At 36.5% G+C, this 18,442-nt stretch overlaps 3 protein-coding genes across 3 annotated transcripts in view; 2 read left to right on the top strand and 1 right to left on the bottom strand.

Moving 5' to 3' along the window:
• Hcf (Host cell factor) overlaps positions 1 to 7,368 on the bottom strand; it is an 82,892-nt gene extending 75,524 nt beyond the window's left edge. The window contains exons 1-3 of the mRNA XM_089095031.1: positions 7,296 to 7,368; positions 4,837 to 5,146; positions 140 to 345 (exon numbers count right to left, since the gene is read on the bottom strand). Coding sequence (XP_088951157.1) covers positions 140 to 345; positions 4,837 to 5,146; positions 7,296 to 7,368 — 589 coding nt within the window. The remainder of the gene's footprint in view (positions 1 to 139; positions 346 to 4,836; positions 5,147 to 7,295) is intronic.
• Positions 7,369 to 7,939: 571 nt separating this feature from the next.
• On the top strand, positions 7,940 to 8,770 carry LOC148948824 (general transcription factor II-I repeat domain-containing protein 2-like). The gene has a single exon (XM_089095029.1). The coding sequence runs from the start codon at positions 7,940 to 7,942 to the stop codon at positions 8,768 to 8,770; it is 831 nt and encodes a 276-aa protein (XP_088951155.1).
• A 6,487-nt stretch (positions 8,771 to 15,257) lies between these two features.
• LOC148948823 (uncharacterized) lies at positions 15,258 to 17,765 on the top strand. Its single transcript, XM_089094104.1, has 2 exons — positions 15,258 to 15,434; positions 16,989 to 17,765. The coding sequence occupies exons 1-2, from the start codon at positions 15,278 to 15,280 to the stop codon at positions 17,690 to 17,692; spliced, it is 861 nt and encodes a 286-aa protein (XP_088950230.1). The 5' UTR covers positions 15,258 to 15,277; the 3' UTR covers positions 17,693 to 17,765.
• The last annotated feature ends 677 nt before the right edge of the window (positions 17,766 to 18,442 follow it).

Raw genomic sequence — 18,442 nt, 5'->3', positions numbered from 1 at the left:
AAATCATTCTATGAATTTCCTAAAAATCAAGTTCGAAAATGGAGAGTAAAATTAAATTAGTTTCTCCTTAAAACTAGAAAGCTACGAAGTATCCAACCTGTTTCCGTTAATTACTAAATGTACTCAAAAGCATCCTTACCGACATCAAGAATAAAAAGATCTCCTAATCGACTGCCACTCATGCCACCATAAATAATTAATTTCTTTGGCTTTCCCTCAACTTCGTAGGCAACAGCTGAGTGTGACTCACGAGGGGAAGGTGGTTCACCATAGGTATCAGGCATTTCCCAGACTTCTCGTCCAGACGGATGATTTAATTCCAACACATAAAGATCGTTTAGATACCTAACAAGAAAAGATATGGAAATGAATACAAAGAAACAAGTTTAGAAGACACCAAATTTGCAATAGCTTAATTTTGATGAGTCAATCATGCGCGGATACTGGTCCAGTCACTAAGTTATGGCAGGATTCTCAGTCATTCACATACCAAACGAGAGCTTCAGATTTTTTAAATATAAGATAGTGGTGAGTGGCTTGCTCATGCAACTAGGTTTTTTGGCTTTTAAGCTTTTAATTCTGCTAACGTTGGATTTTATTGTTAGTCGTTTCTGTTGATTTTCCTTGTTGTATGGCTTTTATATATTTAAATTTTCCTACTTTTTTTGCTGGCTTTCCACGTTGTTTGGTTTTATCCGAGTTGTCTCTTCCACATTTTTTTTACAGATAGTGCTGAAGAAGGAAGACAGTTTTCCTCCCGAAATATTCATTTTTTCCATCCAGCTTTTTTGTTAGCCTTAAAAGACCCCATTTTTGATCCATTTTTTCTTTAAAAAAATAAATTATTATTGATGGCAGAAGGTAGGTCAGATTAGTTTTCCTCTGGTGAGGGTGTAGTGAAAACACAAAAACAAGCGCAGCTTAGCTAGTATTGTAAAATTACCGTAAAATAAAAACTCGGTAAGTAAAATTGGTAAAATAAGGTACTCCCTTGGATATATAGGGTAAAATTGGTGTTTAAAGTTGCCCTTTAGGTATAACACAAGTTGAGCATTTTTTTAAGCATCACTTCAAGCTTTTAATGAATTTCTTTAATGATTCTGATTTTCCTAGGCTTAAAAAAGATAAAACCCTTTCATCTAGAGCCTCCTCAATTTAATAACAGCCAAGTTTTGGTTAAAACACATCTTTGATGCGTTTCTAAAAGATTTTCGTACCCCCTCCCAAACAAGTCCTGAATACGGCCCTGAGGATTATATATTAATTTTTGTCTCCAACCTCCACTCTTCTCTCCCTTAAAACTAATTATGTATTTATGTGAAGATTCTTTTACAATAACAGTTGAAACACAATGATCGCTAAACTACAATAAGAATTCTTAAAGACATTGTAGTCGGTAACAACTCATTCGGTAGCAACTGGTTGAAAAGTAGGCTAAATCTTAGAAAAGGGCACTGGAACTTTCAATTCCCCTGTCTGGGGCTGAGCCCCCTCCAAAGTTTATTCGCCCATCTCTTACACATGAAGTGCCTCTGGGATAAAATAAATGAACAAATATTAACAGATTGGACCCTTAGGGGTCTTTACTATAGCTAATGCTATACGATTGCCTCTGACTTAACAAGGAGAGTAAAAATATCGATTTCTCTTCTAATGAAGATCCGAAATAGTCCAAGGAAAAATAACAGGATTCGATCCCTGACGTGACCGGTTATTTGGTTTGGGATGGGGGTCAGTGGTGTGATTCTGTAAGCTCAGCCAGAGTAGACCCAACTCTAAATGGGTAACTGGAGAAATCTGAGGAAGGTAAGCAGAAAGGTGTGCGAAAGCACAGGATGGTTGGCCCCTAACCCCCCCCCCCCCAATGCACTTCCTGGCTGAAGGGCCATGAAACGGAAATCCGCGCCGCCTGTCTAGTACCGTCCTATATATATATATATATATATATATATATATATATATATATATATATATATATATATATATATATATATATATATATATATATATATATATATATATATATATATATATATATATATATATATATATATATATATATATCAGAAACGAATAAAATGTCATCTTATAGAAACTAAAGAGGCTATATACATAACTAACTTTTCAGAATCACATTACTGCAGCTACTCTTTACTGTAATAATTGCAAAACTACGTCAGTGTGATGCATTTTTGTTTATAATTGCTATGTAACCATGGAGACAAATTTCCTTAGCCTCATATATATTGGAAACAAAGGATATTATCTGCCTCATACAACCTTTATGAGCTGCAGGAGTGACAAGTGTTTTTTTTTTTTTGGGGGGGGGGGGTTGCAACAACTAAATAAGGAAATAGCAAATACTGCTGCACCAGTTCAAAAGCTTCAGGTCCAAGCCAGGAAAGAGATGTCTGCTAAAATTGTTCAGTTATGTTCAGTACAGCAACTGCCTCCAAACAGAGGGACCAATTCAGGCTTGTAAAATTGCAAACTTGGGTGTAACTTTTTTGTCTTTCTCACATCACCAAAGAACCTTCACCCTGCCAGCAATATTATACAAATTTTTGATGGAAATCCTTGACCTTTCATCATATCCAGCCTGTCTAAAAAGCTCCACAGTATCTTTTTCGCCTCAATTACTCTTTTACTAGGTAAAATTCCACAGCTCTGTTGGGAAATAGTTTTATTTTACACCAATGCTCACTGAACGACACATAAAGTTCAAAACCAGGTTCTATGCAAGTTCCTTGTGATCTCTCATTTTATTGTCAATTTAGCCAATCAACACGTGCAATCAAAAGTCCGATTCAAACCAGTAAAATCGTCATCAGTTTTCGAAGAATTGTACAATTGCACAACAGATAAGTTTTCACGGGAAGCAAGTGCACTCTCGTGAATGAACAATTGAATTTGTTTACTAAGGTGCTGAATGAAAATGTGACTACTCTGTAAAGAAAAGCTTGAAGGTGCCTTATTTGGGCAATAAACAAGGGAAGAGTCCGATCAGGTAAACAGGTCCTCGTTCACCTGATCCTTGCAGTTTACGGGAAATCTCTCCCTCCAGGTACGACGTCCCGCAAATTAGCTTCACAAAAGTACTTTAAAGAGGCGACTGTTTGTTGAACAATGGATGGCCTTACTTCACCAAGTGATTGTTGAGACATTACACCAAGATAGAACAGGTTGGAAACTCTGGGAACTGCATGATTCCCAAAGGTAACAATATCCGTTTGTAGTGCATTAAAAGTAACAACTTGTTGGTAATAACAGAAAATTGGATAGATTGGAAACTGATTTTGATATGACTAATTTAGTTTGTTGGTCTTTACTGGATCAATCTAGAAGGTAGACAGTGTCAATATATGCTAAGTAAGATTGCATTAAAAGTAACAACTTGTTGGTAATAACAGAAAATTGGATAGATTGGAAACTGATTTTGATATGACTAATTTAGTTTGTCGGTCTTTACTGGATCAATCAAGAAGGTAGACAGTGTCAATATATACTAAGTAAGATTGCATTAAAAGTAACAACTTGTTGGTAATAACAGAAAATTGGATAGATTGGAAACTGATTTTGATATGACTAATTTAGTTTGTCTGTCTTTACTGGATCAATCGAGAAGGTAGACAGTGTCAATATATAATAAGTAAGAATGCATTAAAAGCAACAACTTGTTTGTAATAACAGAAAATTGGATAGATTGGAAACTGATTTTGATATGACTAATTTAGTTTGTTGGTTTTTACTGGACCAATCGAGAAGGTAGACAGTGTCAATATATGCTAAGTAAGATTGCATTAAAAGTAACAACTTGTTGGTAATAACAGAAAATTGGATAGATTGGAAACTGATTTTGATATGACTAATTTAGTTTGTTGGTCTTTACTGGATCAATCAAGAAGGTAGACAGTGTCAATATATGCTAAGTAAGATAACATTAAAAGTAACAACTTTTTGGTAATAACAGAAAATTGGATAGATTGGAAACTGATTTTGATATGACTAATTTAGTTTGTCGGTCTTTACTGGATCAATCAAGAAGGTAGACAGTGTCAACAAACTAAGTAAGATTGCATTAAAAGCAACAACTTGTTGGTAATAACAGAAAATTGGATAGATTGGAAACTGATTTTGATATGACTAATTTAGTTTGTTGGTTTTTACTGGACCAATCAAGAAGGTAGACAGTGTCAATATATACTAAGTAAGATAAGGCAGTTTTGCAGAAAAGAAGACAATGCAGGAACTTGGTAATTACATGCTTGAATATCAGAGGATTAAGAATTATGCTTTGCTTCATGCCTCTACTGATGTTGATGGGCCCAGTAGCCTTTTTATTGGGCAGACGTGATCAAATTTTGACACCAGAAAAGTTTTCAATATGCTTGCACTGACACTATTATGAAGTATGGCTTTCATGGCTTGCATATGATTAACACTATCGAAAGAATTTTACATATAAATGATACACACAGAAAGATGTTAGCTGTTGCTTATCAAATCCACAAGTATATTTCCTAGAAGACGATGAGGTAGCAGACCATAGACTTTTCAGCAAACCAAGCTGATCATCACCAGTATTCCATATCTGGTTCAAAAAAATTGCACATTTAAATACTTTACTAAGGATGCAAGACATGTTTAGAAATCTGTAAGATTGATACTTCATTAGAATCTTTTCCCATCATCACAATAGATACCATGACATCCTTTGAGAGGCTCTTGGGCCCAATACCTCTGCTACACATCACCAAAAATAATCTACTGATCTAAAACACTGAAAAGATTTATACTCAGTAATGCAATTCTAACTTGAAAAAATGAGTGAAATACCTTGGAATATTCAACTTTGGGTCTTCACTGTCATTTGCCAGGCCCCCAAAGAGATAAACTTTATCTCCAACCAAAGTGAAGCTGTGACCAAGTCGTGAGCATGGCGGTGGATGCAGCTCTGGAGGTCTTGGGCGAAGTCTTCTCCATTCCCATCTATTGGCTTGAAGCTCATACAGCTCATTTGAATATTTCCCGTACTCAACCATACCACCAAAAACAAGAATTCTTGTTCCCTCTACTACAAAGCCATAAGCTGCACATCCTGGCGGTATATCACCTTTCACAGGTGGTTCAAACCACTGGTTTGTCCCTATAACAAATAAGGGGGAAAATCATTCAAAAAAAGTAATAGCAACCCAAATGTCAGTAAGGAAGTGAGCCTTTAAAACTATGACATACAGTGCTACAATATGAACCATTCTATTTTTAAATTACATAAACGATATACAAAAGAGAAAGCAAAACGCATGACAAGTACCAGAGCATGGAAATACTAAAACTACAATTATCCAAAATCTCAATCTTGTTTGGCAGATGTGTTGGTTTCAAGCACAGTTTATATAATTATCCAGTATGATCATTCCCTATCTCACCCATTATAAAAACCTGGACTGGGGTGCGAGCGCTCCAGAGAACATTTTTGCAGATATAAACATAAGCGCATCAGATCTTTTCACGGGTAGACAAGTCAGACGCGAAACAATCGGAAATAAGTGGAAACCCGCTATTACGAATAATGCACTTTGTAACCATTTCTCATTGATAGACGCAAACACACTGATCCATAAGTGAAGAAATAAGTGGGAGGAGCTTTTTGTTTGCACCGAGAACAAAGACTGGAAATGATCTGCGATAAACTTACTGGATAATTCTATAAACTATGGTTTCAAGTGACAACCAAAACAAAGAAACTATGTTGATTACTAGTGATAAACACTCACAAACCAATCCTTAATTATCCCCTTATATGGTATTTTGAAGTAACTACACCCCCTCCAAAGGGTGATGACCTTTTACAATCCTTTTCCCAAGATACCTTTTTCCAATCCTGATTTATTGGATTTTAAAGATTTTTTTTCGGGAGGGGGGGGGGGAGACCTTGATATGGCTTATAATCCTACTGAAACAATACGAATTATATTTTATAAGACCAATGAAGAAGAGATTGAAAACTCAAAATTAAGGTAAAATGTATTTTTTTTTTAATTTGGATAGGTCATATATGCAATTTTCTAAGCCTAACTTTCCCAACCTTCCCAAGTTTACCTTCCTGAGTTTTGTGTTATAACAATGAAACTTTAGTAAAATTCTAGGGAAACACCAGAGAGTTAGGGCTCCGCTGAAGAGAACTTGTTAAGAAAAAAAAGGTAGACATAGAATTGCAGCTCTTTTACAGTCTTTGTGTCATAAAAGTGGAACCTTGAGAATCATATCTTCTGTTCAAATAAGGCATATGAAAAGGGTTTTGAGCCTTGTACCTTTTCCCAATCATGATTTATAAAATTTTAAAGATTTTTGGGGGCAGGGGGCCTTGATATGGCTTAAAATTCTACTGAAACAATAGGAACTATATTTTATAAGACTAGAGCCAATGAAAAAGAGATTGAAAATTCAAAATTAAGGTAAAATGTATTTTTTTTTTTAATTTGGATATCTCATATATGCAATTTTCTAAGCCCTAGAAAAAAGTAGATATACCTAATTTAACTACTTCCCAGGATAACAAGAAGCCCCTGAACAAGAATTTTTACCAATAACCTTCCCAAGTTTTGTGTTATGATAATGAAACTAATAAAATTCTAGGGAAACACCAGAGAGTTAGGGATCCTCTGAAGGGAACTCGTTAATAAAATAAAAAAGGAGACATAGAATTGCAGTTCTCCTACCCCCCCCCCCTCTGACAGTCCCATATATAGCCTTAGGGTACATATCAAACTAAAAGAAAACCCTTACATGATGAGACTAATACTTCATAACCTTGAATTACTTCATATGCAGCCCATTTATATTAATCAGATTATCATATTTCCTTCTATTGCAATTCACATATTAATTTATTAAAATCGTATTTTTTATCCAATATTCAATACAATCACAGGCTAAACAGGACATCTTTGAGTCTTGAGAGTAGATACCCATTACAAAATAGATAAAACTATGAAAACAACAATAAAAATACATCATTAGGGCTATATATGGTCCATCAGGGGATATGGGGGTGCATTTTATGGATAATGACTATTATGTTGAAAAGGAGACTAAAATATGGAATCTAAAGGTACTATTTTTATTTTATTAATATGTTTCCTTCTTGAGGGCTGCTATTCTACACCTTTACCAATAAGAATATTACTGTTAGATCCCTTATTTTATACTCTTTCCAAATTCCATGGTCACTTTTCTGACAATACATCCCAGGCCTCCTGATTGTTCCATTTATAGGCCTCTCTAATGAATACATTTCTCTATTGTTTTGTATATGTTGATACTTTGTTGTCTTTTTGAATAGGTTTCTTGACCTGTCAAAACCATTTAACCTATATTGTTAGCAATTTCATTACAAAAGAATTCTAGATCTGTTATATATTGAATACTATTTAAAAATATGGATAAAAATGGAAGAAAACATGATAATAGGGTAAATAAAAATGCAAATAGGGTAAAAAAAAAATACAAACTGTTTGATATATTTATGCATATAATGCAGAACAGACTTGCACTATAACATTGATATTATATTGTATGTTAATTATTAATCTTTTTTATTATTTATTTTAGCCCTAAAATGAGTGAACCAAGTAAAAGACAACAAACCTATAATTTTAACACTGACTGGGAGGAATCCTATTATTTTGTTAATTTGAAAATAAATGCATTTGTTTGTTGTGTGGTAGTAGCATTGCAGTGCCAAAAAGAACATAACATTGAATGACACTTTCAGGCTAATCATGGCACTTTTAATGTGAATTATTGTCTTAAATCTGAAGTAAGAAAGAAAAAAAATTGTAATCTAAAATCAAGTTTAACAGCACAACAGACTGTTTTCACTAGACACGTGGAAAATTCTAAAAAGGCCACTATTGCTTCTTTCAAAATATCTCACATGCTTGCAAAAAAGAAGAAACCTTTCATTGATGGTGAGTTGTTTAAGAAACTATTTTTGACTGGTGCCAATTGTTTGTTTGATGGATTTTCTAACAAACGTGAAATTGTCTCAGCAATACAAGACTTGCAGTTGTCAAACAACACAGTCACAAGAAGAATACATGCAATTTCAACAGACAAGCCAAGTCAGTTAAAAACTGACTTGGAAATATGTGACTGGTTATCATTACAATTTGATGAGTCAACAGATATATCAGACACCACACAGTTAGCAGTTATGGTGAGAAGGGTATTTAGTAACTTCACAGTAACAGAGGATATGTTACAAATATTACCAATGAAAGGACAGGCAAGAGGGGAGGATGTTTATAATACATTCAAAACATACACCAAGTCAATAAATATGCCTTTGCACAAGCTGTCTGCAATAATCACTCATGGGGTGCCAGCAATAATGGATAAAAACAAAGGATTTATTGCCCTCTGCATGAAGGATGATTCATTTTCAAACTTCAGGTCCTACAATTGTATTATCCACCAGGAAGCTCTGTGTTGTAAAATTTTGCCATTTGAACATGTCATGAAAATAGTCACAAAAATAATCAATTCTATTCAAGCAGCTCCTTTGCAACACCAACTTTTCAAGGTCCTGTTAGAAGATACTAAAGATAAGGAACATGATCTTATTCTGCATACTGAAGTACATTGGCTCAGTAAAGGAAAGATTATTACAAGATTTGTGAGTTTAATTGAAGAAATAAAAACATTTATAAGCAATAGAAAGGAAAATTATGATGAACTACTTGACTCTGGCTGGCTGATTGATTAGGAATTTCTCACAGACATCATGGAAAAATTGAATTCTTTAAATTTGGAGTTGCAGGGTAAAGACATGTAGTGTTTCTAAATTTAAGATTTATTTAGACCCAGGCACTTTAATATTAGTTGTTATGTTTCACCATCAAAAGTTCCTAAGCAAACTTCTTTTATGGTAAATTATTTCCTGTTGTAGATACCACAAGTCTAACAGGAAATAATTTACCACAAAAGAAGTCTGCTTAGGAACTTTTGATGGTGAAACATAACAACTAATATTAAAGTGCCTGGGTCTAAATAAATCTTAAATTGAGAAACACTACAGACAAAAGCATATCTCAGATGATAAGCTCTGTAAAGTCATTTAAAGCTAAAATGGATTTGTTGATATCACATCTGCAGATCAATTCTCTTGTGCATTTTCCACATATGAAGAAAATGCTAGGTGACAATGAATTAAATGGGACATTATTTATTAGCATCTTCATAAGTTAAAAAAACAGTTTGAAGAGAGATTTTTGCAGTTTCAACATATTGAGCCAATAGTTTTCTTCTGTATCAATCCTTATACTTGCCAAATAATTGTTATGGAAATAGCCACATGTATTGCAGATTTTGTTCAAGGTAAGATAGAAGAACTAGAGCTAGAAATTTTGGACCTTCCGAATGATATTTTTCTAAAAAATACTTAATGTAAGAGGACTTTTCGAATGCAAGTGGATAGAGAAAAGTTCCCATTGTTTAACAAAGTGGCATATAAAATTGAATCATTTTTCAGTTTGACATATTTATGCAAATCATTGTTTTCAAACATGAACTTAATAAATTCAAGATATAGATCTTGACTCACCAATGAGCATCTTTATGATTGTCTGCTAACAGGATTATCATCATACACTCCTAATTATGAAGCTCTGGCCAATGAAATGCAATGCCAAAGATCACATTGACTTTATTATATTTTTTAATTAAATGTTTTCTTTGTATCTGTGTCTTTTGTTTACTTTCTTTATGTTTTGTAAATACATTTCTCTGTGTGTAAAAAAAATGAATTTGAAAAAAATGGCAAAGAATTTTATTATTTTGAAAATTTTTGTTTATTATATATTAATACATTATGACTATAAGAAGAAAAAAAAAATTATGGGAAAATGAAAAGTTATGAAAGAGTTTGTTGATTTAAAATATGTGGTACCTGCCACCCTACCAATATTTTAGAATGTGCTCTAGAGTAAAAAAAAAAAAAAAAAAAAAAAAAAAAAAAAAAAAAAAAAAAAAAAGGTTGGGAACCCCTGCTTCAGAGGGAGAAGGAGTGGAGAAAAGTATTTTAAAATATGTTTCTGGGACATACTTTAGCCTCTACAGGCTAAAGTATGTCCCAGGAAGGTATTTTGAAGTACTTACCTCTACTCCTTCTCCCTTTAGAGGGTCCTGAAATTTGCCTACATGACAGGTCTATAGGCTACCTATTGAAATTTGCAAAAGTATTTCAAAATACCTTCCCGGGACATAGTTTGGTAAGTTTGGATAGCATAAGAAATAAATTTACCCCCACCCCCATAATGTGCAAATATATACCCTGAATTGGTTTATATACTGGGGGGGGGGGGGTAAAATTCATTTCCAACAAAATGATTAGGCTAGCCTATTATATTTGAAAAGAGCATAAAAAAGGCATTGAGTGGTATGTTTAGGTAAAATTCTACTTTAGCTACTTTTGGCTATCTTGGAAAGGGGTTAGGTTAGAAAAATGAAACTTTCAGTGATGGGTCTATGGGCTAAAGTACATCCTGGGAAGGTATTTTCAAGTACCTACTGAAACATATTGATTTGATTGCTTTGCTTGCTTTGCTTTTGTGTTGTTTGCTTATGCTTATGCACTTTATTTATAGGTGTTGGGTCTCCATTAAATAATCGAATTCGACTCTTGACTCCGAAGATAGAATACGTTACATGGTGTCAGAATGGACAGCACACCCTATCCAACAATTGATTGGTCGTCAGCCAATCTCAAAGCCTTGTGGAAGCGATTTTGCCAGCATGCTGAACTGATGTTCACAGGACCCTTGTCCGGAAAAGCCGACACTGTGAAGTGCTCCTACTTGCTGATATGGGTTGGAGAAAAAGGACGAGATATATTCAACACATTCCAGATTCCAGAAGTAGACAAAAATAAAGTGGATGTATATCTGAGAAAATTCAGTGAGCATGTTGGACCCAGTTCCAATCCCATATTTTCCCGATTCGTTTTTCACAAACAAAATCAGAAAGAAGGAGAGTCAATTGAATCATATGTGACATCTCTGAAGTTACTGGCCCTTGAGTGTAGTTTCGGAGATAGTTCAGATGAAATGGTGAGAGACAGACTGGTGTTTGGAGTACAGAGTGACCAGATAAGAGAAAGACTATTGAGTGAAGGTGGAATGCTTACACTAGCAAAAGCTATTGATATTAGCGGTGCAATTGAAACAGTTGTGGAGACCCATGCACAGATGAGAAATGAACAAAGTACTAGTGATGTAAAGCAAGAAGTGGAAGCCATACACAAACAAAAAAATGTTGCCAAAGACAATGAGACCAAACTGTTACTTCTGTGGGAACCAGTACTCCCGCGGACACAAATGCCCCGCAAAAGGGAAGATCTGTTCCAAGTGTCGGAAGCCAAATCATTTTGCAAAGGTTTGCAAAAGCAGGTGTGTCAACAAAATTGAAGCCCTGCCAGCTGATAACGAAGGAAACAATGAATACTTCATCGAGTCTGTTGACAGCAGAACGGATTCAACCCAAAAGCCAATGATTAAAGTTAACCTACCTGAATACCGACGAGAAATAACCTTCAAAATTGATACAGGGGCTGATGCAAACGTTCTCCCAGCAAGTGAATTTAGATCCCTAAAACCAAGACCTACCTTGCTTCCCAACAAAGATATCCTGACAAGCTACAGTGGATGCAGCCTTGAAGTACTTGGAATTGCACAGATTGTGATTCAGTATAAGGACCGAGAACCGCAGGTTCATGTGTTTCATGTTGTTGAAACCCACAAAGGACCAATCCTTAGTAGACAAACAAGCGAACAGATGAACTTAATCAAGTTTGTGCTTAGCATGTCATGTAGCATGACTGAAGACCCAGCCACGGTTTCAACCAGACCTGAAGTACAACAGATCCTCGAGGAATATGATGATGTCTTCCAAGGTATTGGGACGTTGCCCGGAAAATGTTACATTTACTTGAAGGAAGGATCTGTTCCGACAGTCCAGCAACCAAAAAGAGTTCCGTATGCCCTTCAGCCGAAGCTAAAAGAAGAACTAGACAGATTAGAAAATATTGGCATCATAGAGAAGGTACAAAAACCGACAGACTGGGTGAATTCGATTGTCCTTGTAAAGAAACCAGACGGAAAAATCCGAATTTGTCTAGATCCAGGGGACTTAAACAAATGTATCAAGCGTCCTTACCACCCTATTCCTAGCTTTGATGATGTAGCAGTGAGATGTGCTGGAGCAGAAAGATTTTTCAGAACCGACGCTAGAAATGGTTACTGGTCAATGGTTTTAGACGAGGAATCTGCTGACCTCACTACATTCAGCACAACATTCGGAAGATACCGCTTCAAGAGATATCCTTTCGGGCTCATATCAGCCCAGGATGAGTACCAAAAACGAATGGAAGAGGCGTTCAAAGGTATTGACATTGGTCTGATTGTAGATGATGTTGCTGGAATGGCTGATAGTACAACAGATCATGATAGGAAACTAAGGACAGTTATGCAGAGGGCTCGTGAAAAAGGCATCAAGTTTAATAAAGAGAAATGCCTTTTCGATGCCGTAGCCATTCCCTACTTTGGACATATACTGACAAAGGGAGGTATGGAACCAGACCCTAACAAAATTAGGGCAATGAAAGAAATGCCAGCCCCCAAGAACAAAGATGAATTGCAGACTCTCCTAGGGATGTACAACTATTTGTCAAGGTACATTCCCTGCCTCTCTACCCTAAACCAGCCACTTAGGGACCTGGCCAAAGCAAAGGAGTTCAAGTGGAAAGTAGTACACAACGATGTCCGAGTCAAAATCCAGGAAGCCATTTGCAGCAACCTCGCCTATTTTGATACCAAAAGTGCCCAGGTGGAAGTGATAACAGACACATCACAACACGGGCTAGGTGCTCAACTGGTTGCGGATCACGCCACAGTAGCCTTTGCTTCTAGATCTCTTAGTGACACAGAAAAACGGTACTGACAAATCTAGAAGGAGGTTCTGGGAATTGTGTTTGCCTGCACGCATTTCCATCAATATATTTGTGGTAGAAAGATCACTGTGACAACGGATCACAAACCTTTAGAGGCGATATTGTCCAAACCAATAAATAGGGCACCACCCCGATTGCAAAGAATGATGCTAGTGCTCCAGCAGTATGAACTGTCATTCCAGTATCGTCCCGGCAAAGAAATCCCGGTAGCTGATGCCTTATCACGAATGCACTTACCTGACCAAGACCCAGAAATTCAAATTGAAGGAGAAGTAGCCATCCATGCATTCTTTAGAGATATTCCAGTAAGCAGAAACAAACTAGAGCAAGTCCGTGAGGAAACCCTAAAAGATGTTGAGCTGAAAACACTGTCAGACATCGTCGAATCTGGCTGGCCTAACGACCAAAGAGATGTACCATCTATCGTTCTTCCATTCTGGAACTACAGAGAAGAGCTGGTTACCAACAATGGTATCATACTGAAAGGTGAACGCATTGTTGTGCCTAAGGCACTGCGTGGAGAAATACTGCGACAGTTTCATTCATCACACGTTGGCATTGTGAAAACAAAAGAAAGAGCTCGTAGCTCTGTATTTTGGCCTAACATCACGGAAGATATCATGCAACTATTATCTGGTTGCGAAATATGCGCCATGCATCAAATGGATCAACAGAAAGAGCCATTGATATCCTCAGAGGTCCCCCAGTATCCATTCCAACACGTGGGCCTGGACATCTTTACATTCAGTGGTATGGAATACCTAATCACCGTAGACTATTATAGTAGATTTTTCGAGGTGGATAAACTTGCCATTTCAAACTCACAGCAAGTGATCTCGAAATTAAAAATGCATTTCGCCAGATACGGTATACCAGAGAAGATTACTTCAGACAATGGGCCACAATTCAGCTCTGAGCAGTTTCGAACGTTTGCAATATCCTGGGATATCAACCACGTCACATCGAGTCCCCGATACCCACAGTCCAATGGGATGAGTGAGAAGGCGGTCCAGACGGCAAAACGGATCATGACGAAAGCAACAGAAAGCCAAACAGATCCATATATTGCATTGCTGGAATACCAAAACACCCCAGTTGATGGAGCATATACACCGGTTCAGCTGCTCATGAGCAGGAAAACCCGGTCGATGGTCCCAGCGCTGCCATCCCATCTGCAGCCGAAAATAATTGCAAAGCCAGTTTTCGAGAAAGCAAGAGAGAAAGCTCAGTCTAGACAGCAGAGAGCTCACAACAAGAATGCCAAAGAGCTGAAAGAACTGAGCATAGGAGAGAAAGTATGGGTGAAATTTGACGACAGTATACATACTTACCTGGATGGAACAGCGACAGTTGGAGCTAGTACGACGCCTGTCGCAGATCGATCCAGTGCCGAATTGAACAGCAGTACTGACGAAGAAACCCCGTCAGTAGTCGAAGATGATGATTTCACCGTAGCCGAAAGGCCAAACGTCAGGGGGAAGGAGGAAAGAGCATTAAGTCTACCATGTCAGTCAACTACTGATACAGTCATACCCCCTGTGACCAACGCTGAAGCCCCGCCAGATGCAGGAAGAGTCACTCGCTCAGGTAGACTTTCCAAACCACCTTTGCGTATGAGCCTGAGCATTGATCATCACGTTGAGATCCACCTCTGTCCAGTCTGGCAGTGATGGAAGCCATTTCTACATGAGAAAGAAGATGAAACATATTGATTTGATTGCTTTGCTTGCTTTGCTTTTGTGTAGTTTGCTTATGCTTATGCACTTTATTTATAGATGTTGGGTCTCCATTAAATAATTGAATTCGACTCTTGACTCCGAAGATAGAATACGTTACACCTACCTCCACTCCTTCTCCCTCTAGAGGGTCCTGACCTTTGACAACCTTTAAAAATCTGTGTGTTACAAAAGTGAAACTTTGCAAAATAAATCTTCTGCTTAAAGGAAGTACACAAAAATTGTTTTCAGCTTCACAACTTTGCTCAATCCCAATTTATAAGGTTTTAAAGATATGCAAATAGATTTCCTAAATTTTGAAAAAAAAACTTTGATATTAAGGTGCTTTCACATTGCTACGTCATGCCTTTCACACTGCCTTATGCGTCTTATGTAACCTTTCACATCAAGAAGTTACGTTATGTTTTGGTCGTTATGTTCTCTTACGTTCGACGTAACGTAGGATTTTTACATAGCATAACGAACATAGAAAATAGAGTCAGGCTCTATTTTTACGTTACGTTACGCAAAAGTTTCAAGCTTTGTGGGATAAATGGACTCCCTTGATGAAAAAATAATTGACTTTGTCAAACAACGTCCTTTTTTGTACGATAAAAAGCAGATGGACTATAAGGACTCTGCAAAGAAGCTAAACGCTTGGTCTTCATTTGTTGAGAAAATCAACAAAGAATGTGGAAGAACTTTTCTTGGTAAGTTTCTTTGCTACTTTTCATAGGCAAAACTGGTTTAAGAAATGCTTTTGGGGAGGTAGAAACCCCAGTTTTATGACTGGTTGCCACCTACATAATGTTCGTTTTCCTTTCATTTCCTTTGTTTCAGTATCTACATAGGCTAGTACTCTTTGTACCTTTAAAGCCTAGTAAAAGAGCCTTGGAAGGTGATTCCATCATAGCTCACAGTTATTATGGTGGTAAAGGTGCAGTGTAGCTCCCCCTGTAGTATAGGGTGCAGAGGCCCTACAAATAGAACTGCAATATACAGTAAGAAGTGTGTTGTTTGCATTCTGCTTCTACTGGATGTTTGCTGCAATCTGTGCAACTTTACAACCAAATTTATTTAATAATATACCCTTATAAATCAGCTGTTTTTATCAGGGGGAGCTACACTGCACCTTTACCAAAGTTATTATGGTGGTAAAGGTGCAGTGTAGCTCCCCCTGTAGTATAGGGTGCAGAGGCCCTACAAATATAAAAGCAAAATACAGTAAGAAGTGTGTTGTTTTCATTCTGCTTCTACTGGATGTTTGCTGCAATCTGTGCAACTTTACAACCCAATTGATTGAATAATATACCCTTAGACATAAGCTGTTTTTATCAGGGGGAGCTACACTGCACCTTTACCAAAGTTTTTTTTCAGCTGTGATGGAAATCACAGATTTGCCCTCAGTCTTTGGATTTTGTCTTTTTGCCATTGGATACTAGAGCAAAAATACCTTATAAGCAAACCTGCATGCCAAAATGCCACTTTTATCTCCCTGGCTTTTCAAGATAGAGTAAATTGCTGCCATTTGATTGATTTTTTTAAACTTCTGTAAGTGACCACTGATTTCAATATTGTACTATATTATAATGCAACGCTGAATACAAATAGGTATTAACATCAGTGGCATAAATTCAAGCCCCTAAAGTAATAACATGCTTAGACAATGAGTAGCTCTGTACTTCTTTATGATGCTATAAATGACAAGTTTTAAGTTTAGTAGATCAACATGGAGATCAATGTTTTGCAATAAATAAACTTAGTAGCCTATGCCAAAGCTTTTCAAATTGCAAATCCAGATTGTATCCATAGCTCCTAGAAGATTAGTGGTTATATCTAAATCACAGATTTGCCCTCAGCCTTTGGATTTTGTCTTTTTGCCATTGGATACTAGAGCAAAAATACCTTATAAGCAAATCTGCATGCCAAAATGTCACTTTTATCTCCCTGGCTTTTCAAGATAGAGTAAATTGCTGCCCTTTGATTGATTTTTTTTAAACTTCTGTAAGTGACCACTGATTTCAATATTGTACTATAATATAATGCAACTCTGAATACAAATAGGTATTAACATCAGTGGCATAAATTCAAGCCCCTAAAGTAATAACATGCTTAGACAATGAGTAGCTCTGTACTTCTTTATGATGCTATAAATGACAAGTTTTAAGTTTAGTAGATCAACATGGAGATCAATGTTTTGCAATAAATAAACTTAGTAGCCTATGTAAGTTATTAGTAACTTACAGATATTTCTTTCATTGCAGTTGAGGACCTGATGAAAAGATGGACCGGCCTTCGGGAAAGATATTCTAGGATCAAGAAAAACTTGAAACCCCCAAGTGGATCTGGTCTAGCAGATGTCGACATAAAGCCGGGAGAGGTAAAAATGCTGATTGCGATGGATTTTTTGAAAGATGTGATTGTGCCTAGAAATAGAAAAACCTTCAGCAATGTTAATCAACCTAAGCCAATGATGACTGATTATACTGACGAGATCCAGCCATATGCTTCAAGTGATACTCAAGGAGAAGTTACCGAAATAGAATCTGATAAAGAGATTGAACGTACTTTCATTATTTATTCCCCAGAAGATTTATTACAGGAAAGTTGCGATCCAGGGTCTGCTAACTTGTCGAAAGAGGAGAACCTACCAAAGGAATTCCCAGTATCACCTGGTCCTGTTCCTAATGTTAAGAGAAAGAGATCAGGAGTCAGTACTTCTTCTAAAGTGAAGGAAGACAGCAGTGAGCTAGAGGAAACCCTGAAGAACTACCTTGTTGAAAAAATGTCTTCAAAGAGAAAGAAAGATGACACAAGTGGTCCCACTTCAGATCCAGATTTCATGTTCCTTCAGTCGATCTTACCCCATTTCAAGCAAGTGGCGCAGGAAGACAAACTGGACTGTCAACTTGAGATTCTGAGTATCATCAGGAATTATAGAAAGAAAAATACATTGCATACAGAATGAGCTTCTTTTGTAATTGAAGTTACCTTTTTCATATATATTTTTGTAAACGAGATTGAAATAATGTTAATAACCTTTCTGAGGGTACAAGCACCAGAAATGATAAATATGGCTGCAACTGGCACTATTCCTTTTTAAAATGAACAGAGGTGGATTGAAATGCTTAACCCCGATGGTTTTCAATTCTATTTCATAGAGAACAAATTTGCTTACTATGAAAGGAAGGTAGATTTCAAATATATCTAGCTAAGATACACAGTTGTTTAGTATTGAAACACCAGTAAATTGCACAGAGTGAAATGATAAAAAGGATAAAGCTTCAAAGTGAAGTTACTATCAAAGTTAAATAGAGATGTGAATCAAAACAAGAACCTCTGAATCATTCCATTCTTAAAATCAAAAAGTTAATTCATAATCAGGGGTTTTTTTGGGGGGGGGGGGCAGTCACCCCCCAATAATGTGGTGAAACAAATATTATATATCCCATGCCCCTTGACTATCTGGATATAGACCCCTCTTGTCCCCCCACCCCAACAAAAAAACAGGAGTTCATAATTTCTGTGAAAAGTAAAAATTAATTGCTTTATTATAAACGACAAGTAATTTGTATTAGATTTGTTAATGCTTTGCATTATAAAGAGGAGGGTAATCTACCTTTGTTCCGTAAGGCTAAAGCTTCCATTTATTTTCAGGAACATTCAAGGGGTTTTCAGTTTTCTTAAGAGGTTTTACACTGCTAACTGACAGAAATGT

Source organism: Artemia sp. Qi Xiang Cuo, chromosome 9 (assembly GCF_049724085.1).
Source record: "Artemia sp. Qi Xiang Cuo chromosome 9, ASM4972408v1, whole genome shotgun sequence".
NCBI classification, from domain to species: domain Eukaryota; kingdom Metazoa; phylum Arthropoda; class Branchiopoda; order Anostraca; family Artemiidae; genus Artemia; species Artemia sp. Qi Xiang Cuo.
This window is presented reverse-complemented; position numbering and strand designations above follow the sequence as displayed.

Coding starts and splice junctions, on each gene's coding strand:
- LOC148948824 (XM_089095029.1), top strand. CDS start 7,940: ATGCTTGCAAAAAAGAAGAAACCTTTCATTGATGGTGAGTTGTTTAAG.
- LOC148948823 (XM_089094104.1), top strand. CDS start 15,278: ATGGACTCCCTTGATGAAAAAATAATTGACTTTGTCAAACAACGTCCT. Junction 15,435..16,988: donor ATGTGGAAGAACTTTTCTTG/GTAAGTTTCTTT, acceptor CTTTCATTGCAG/TTGAGGACCTGATGAAAAGA.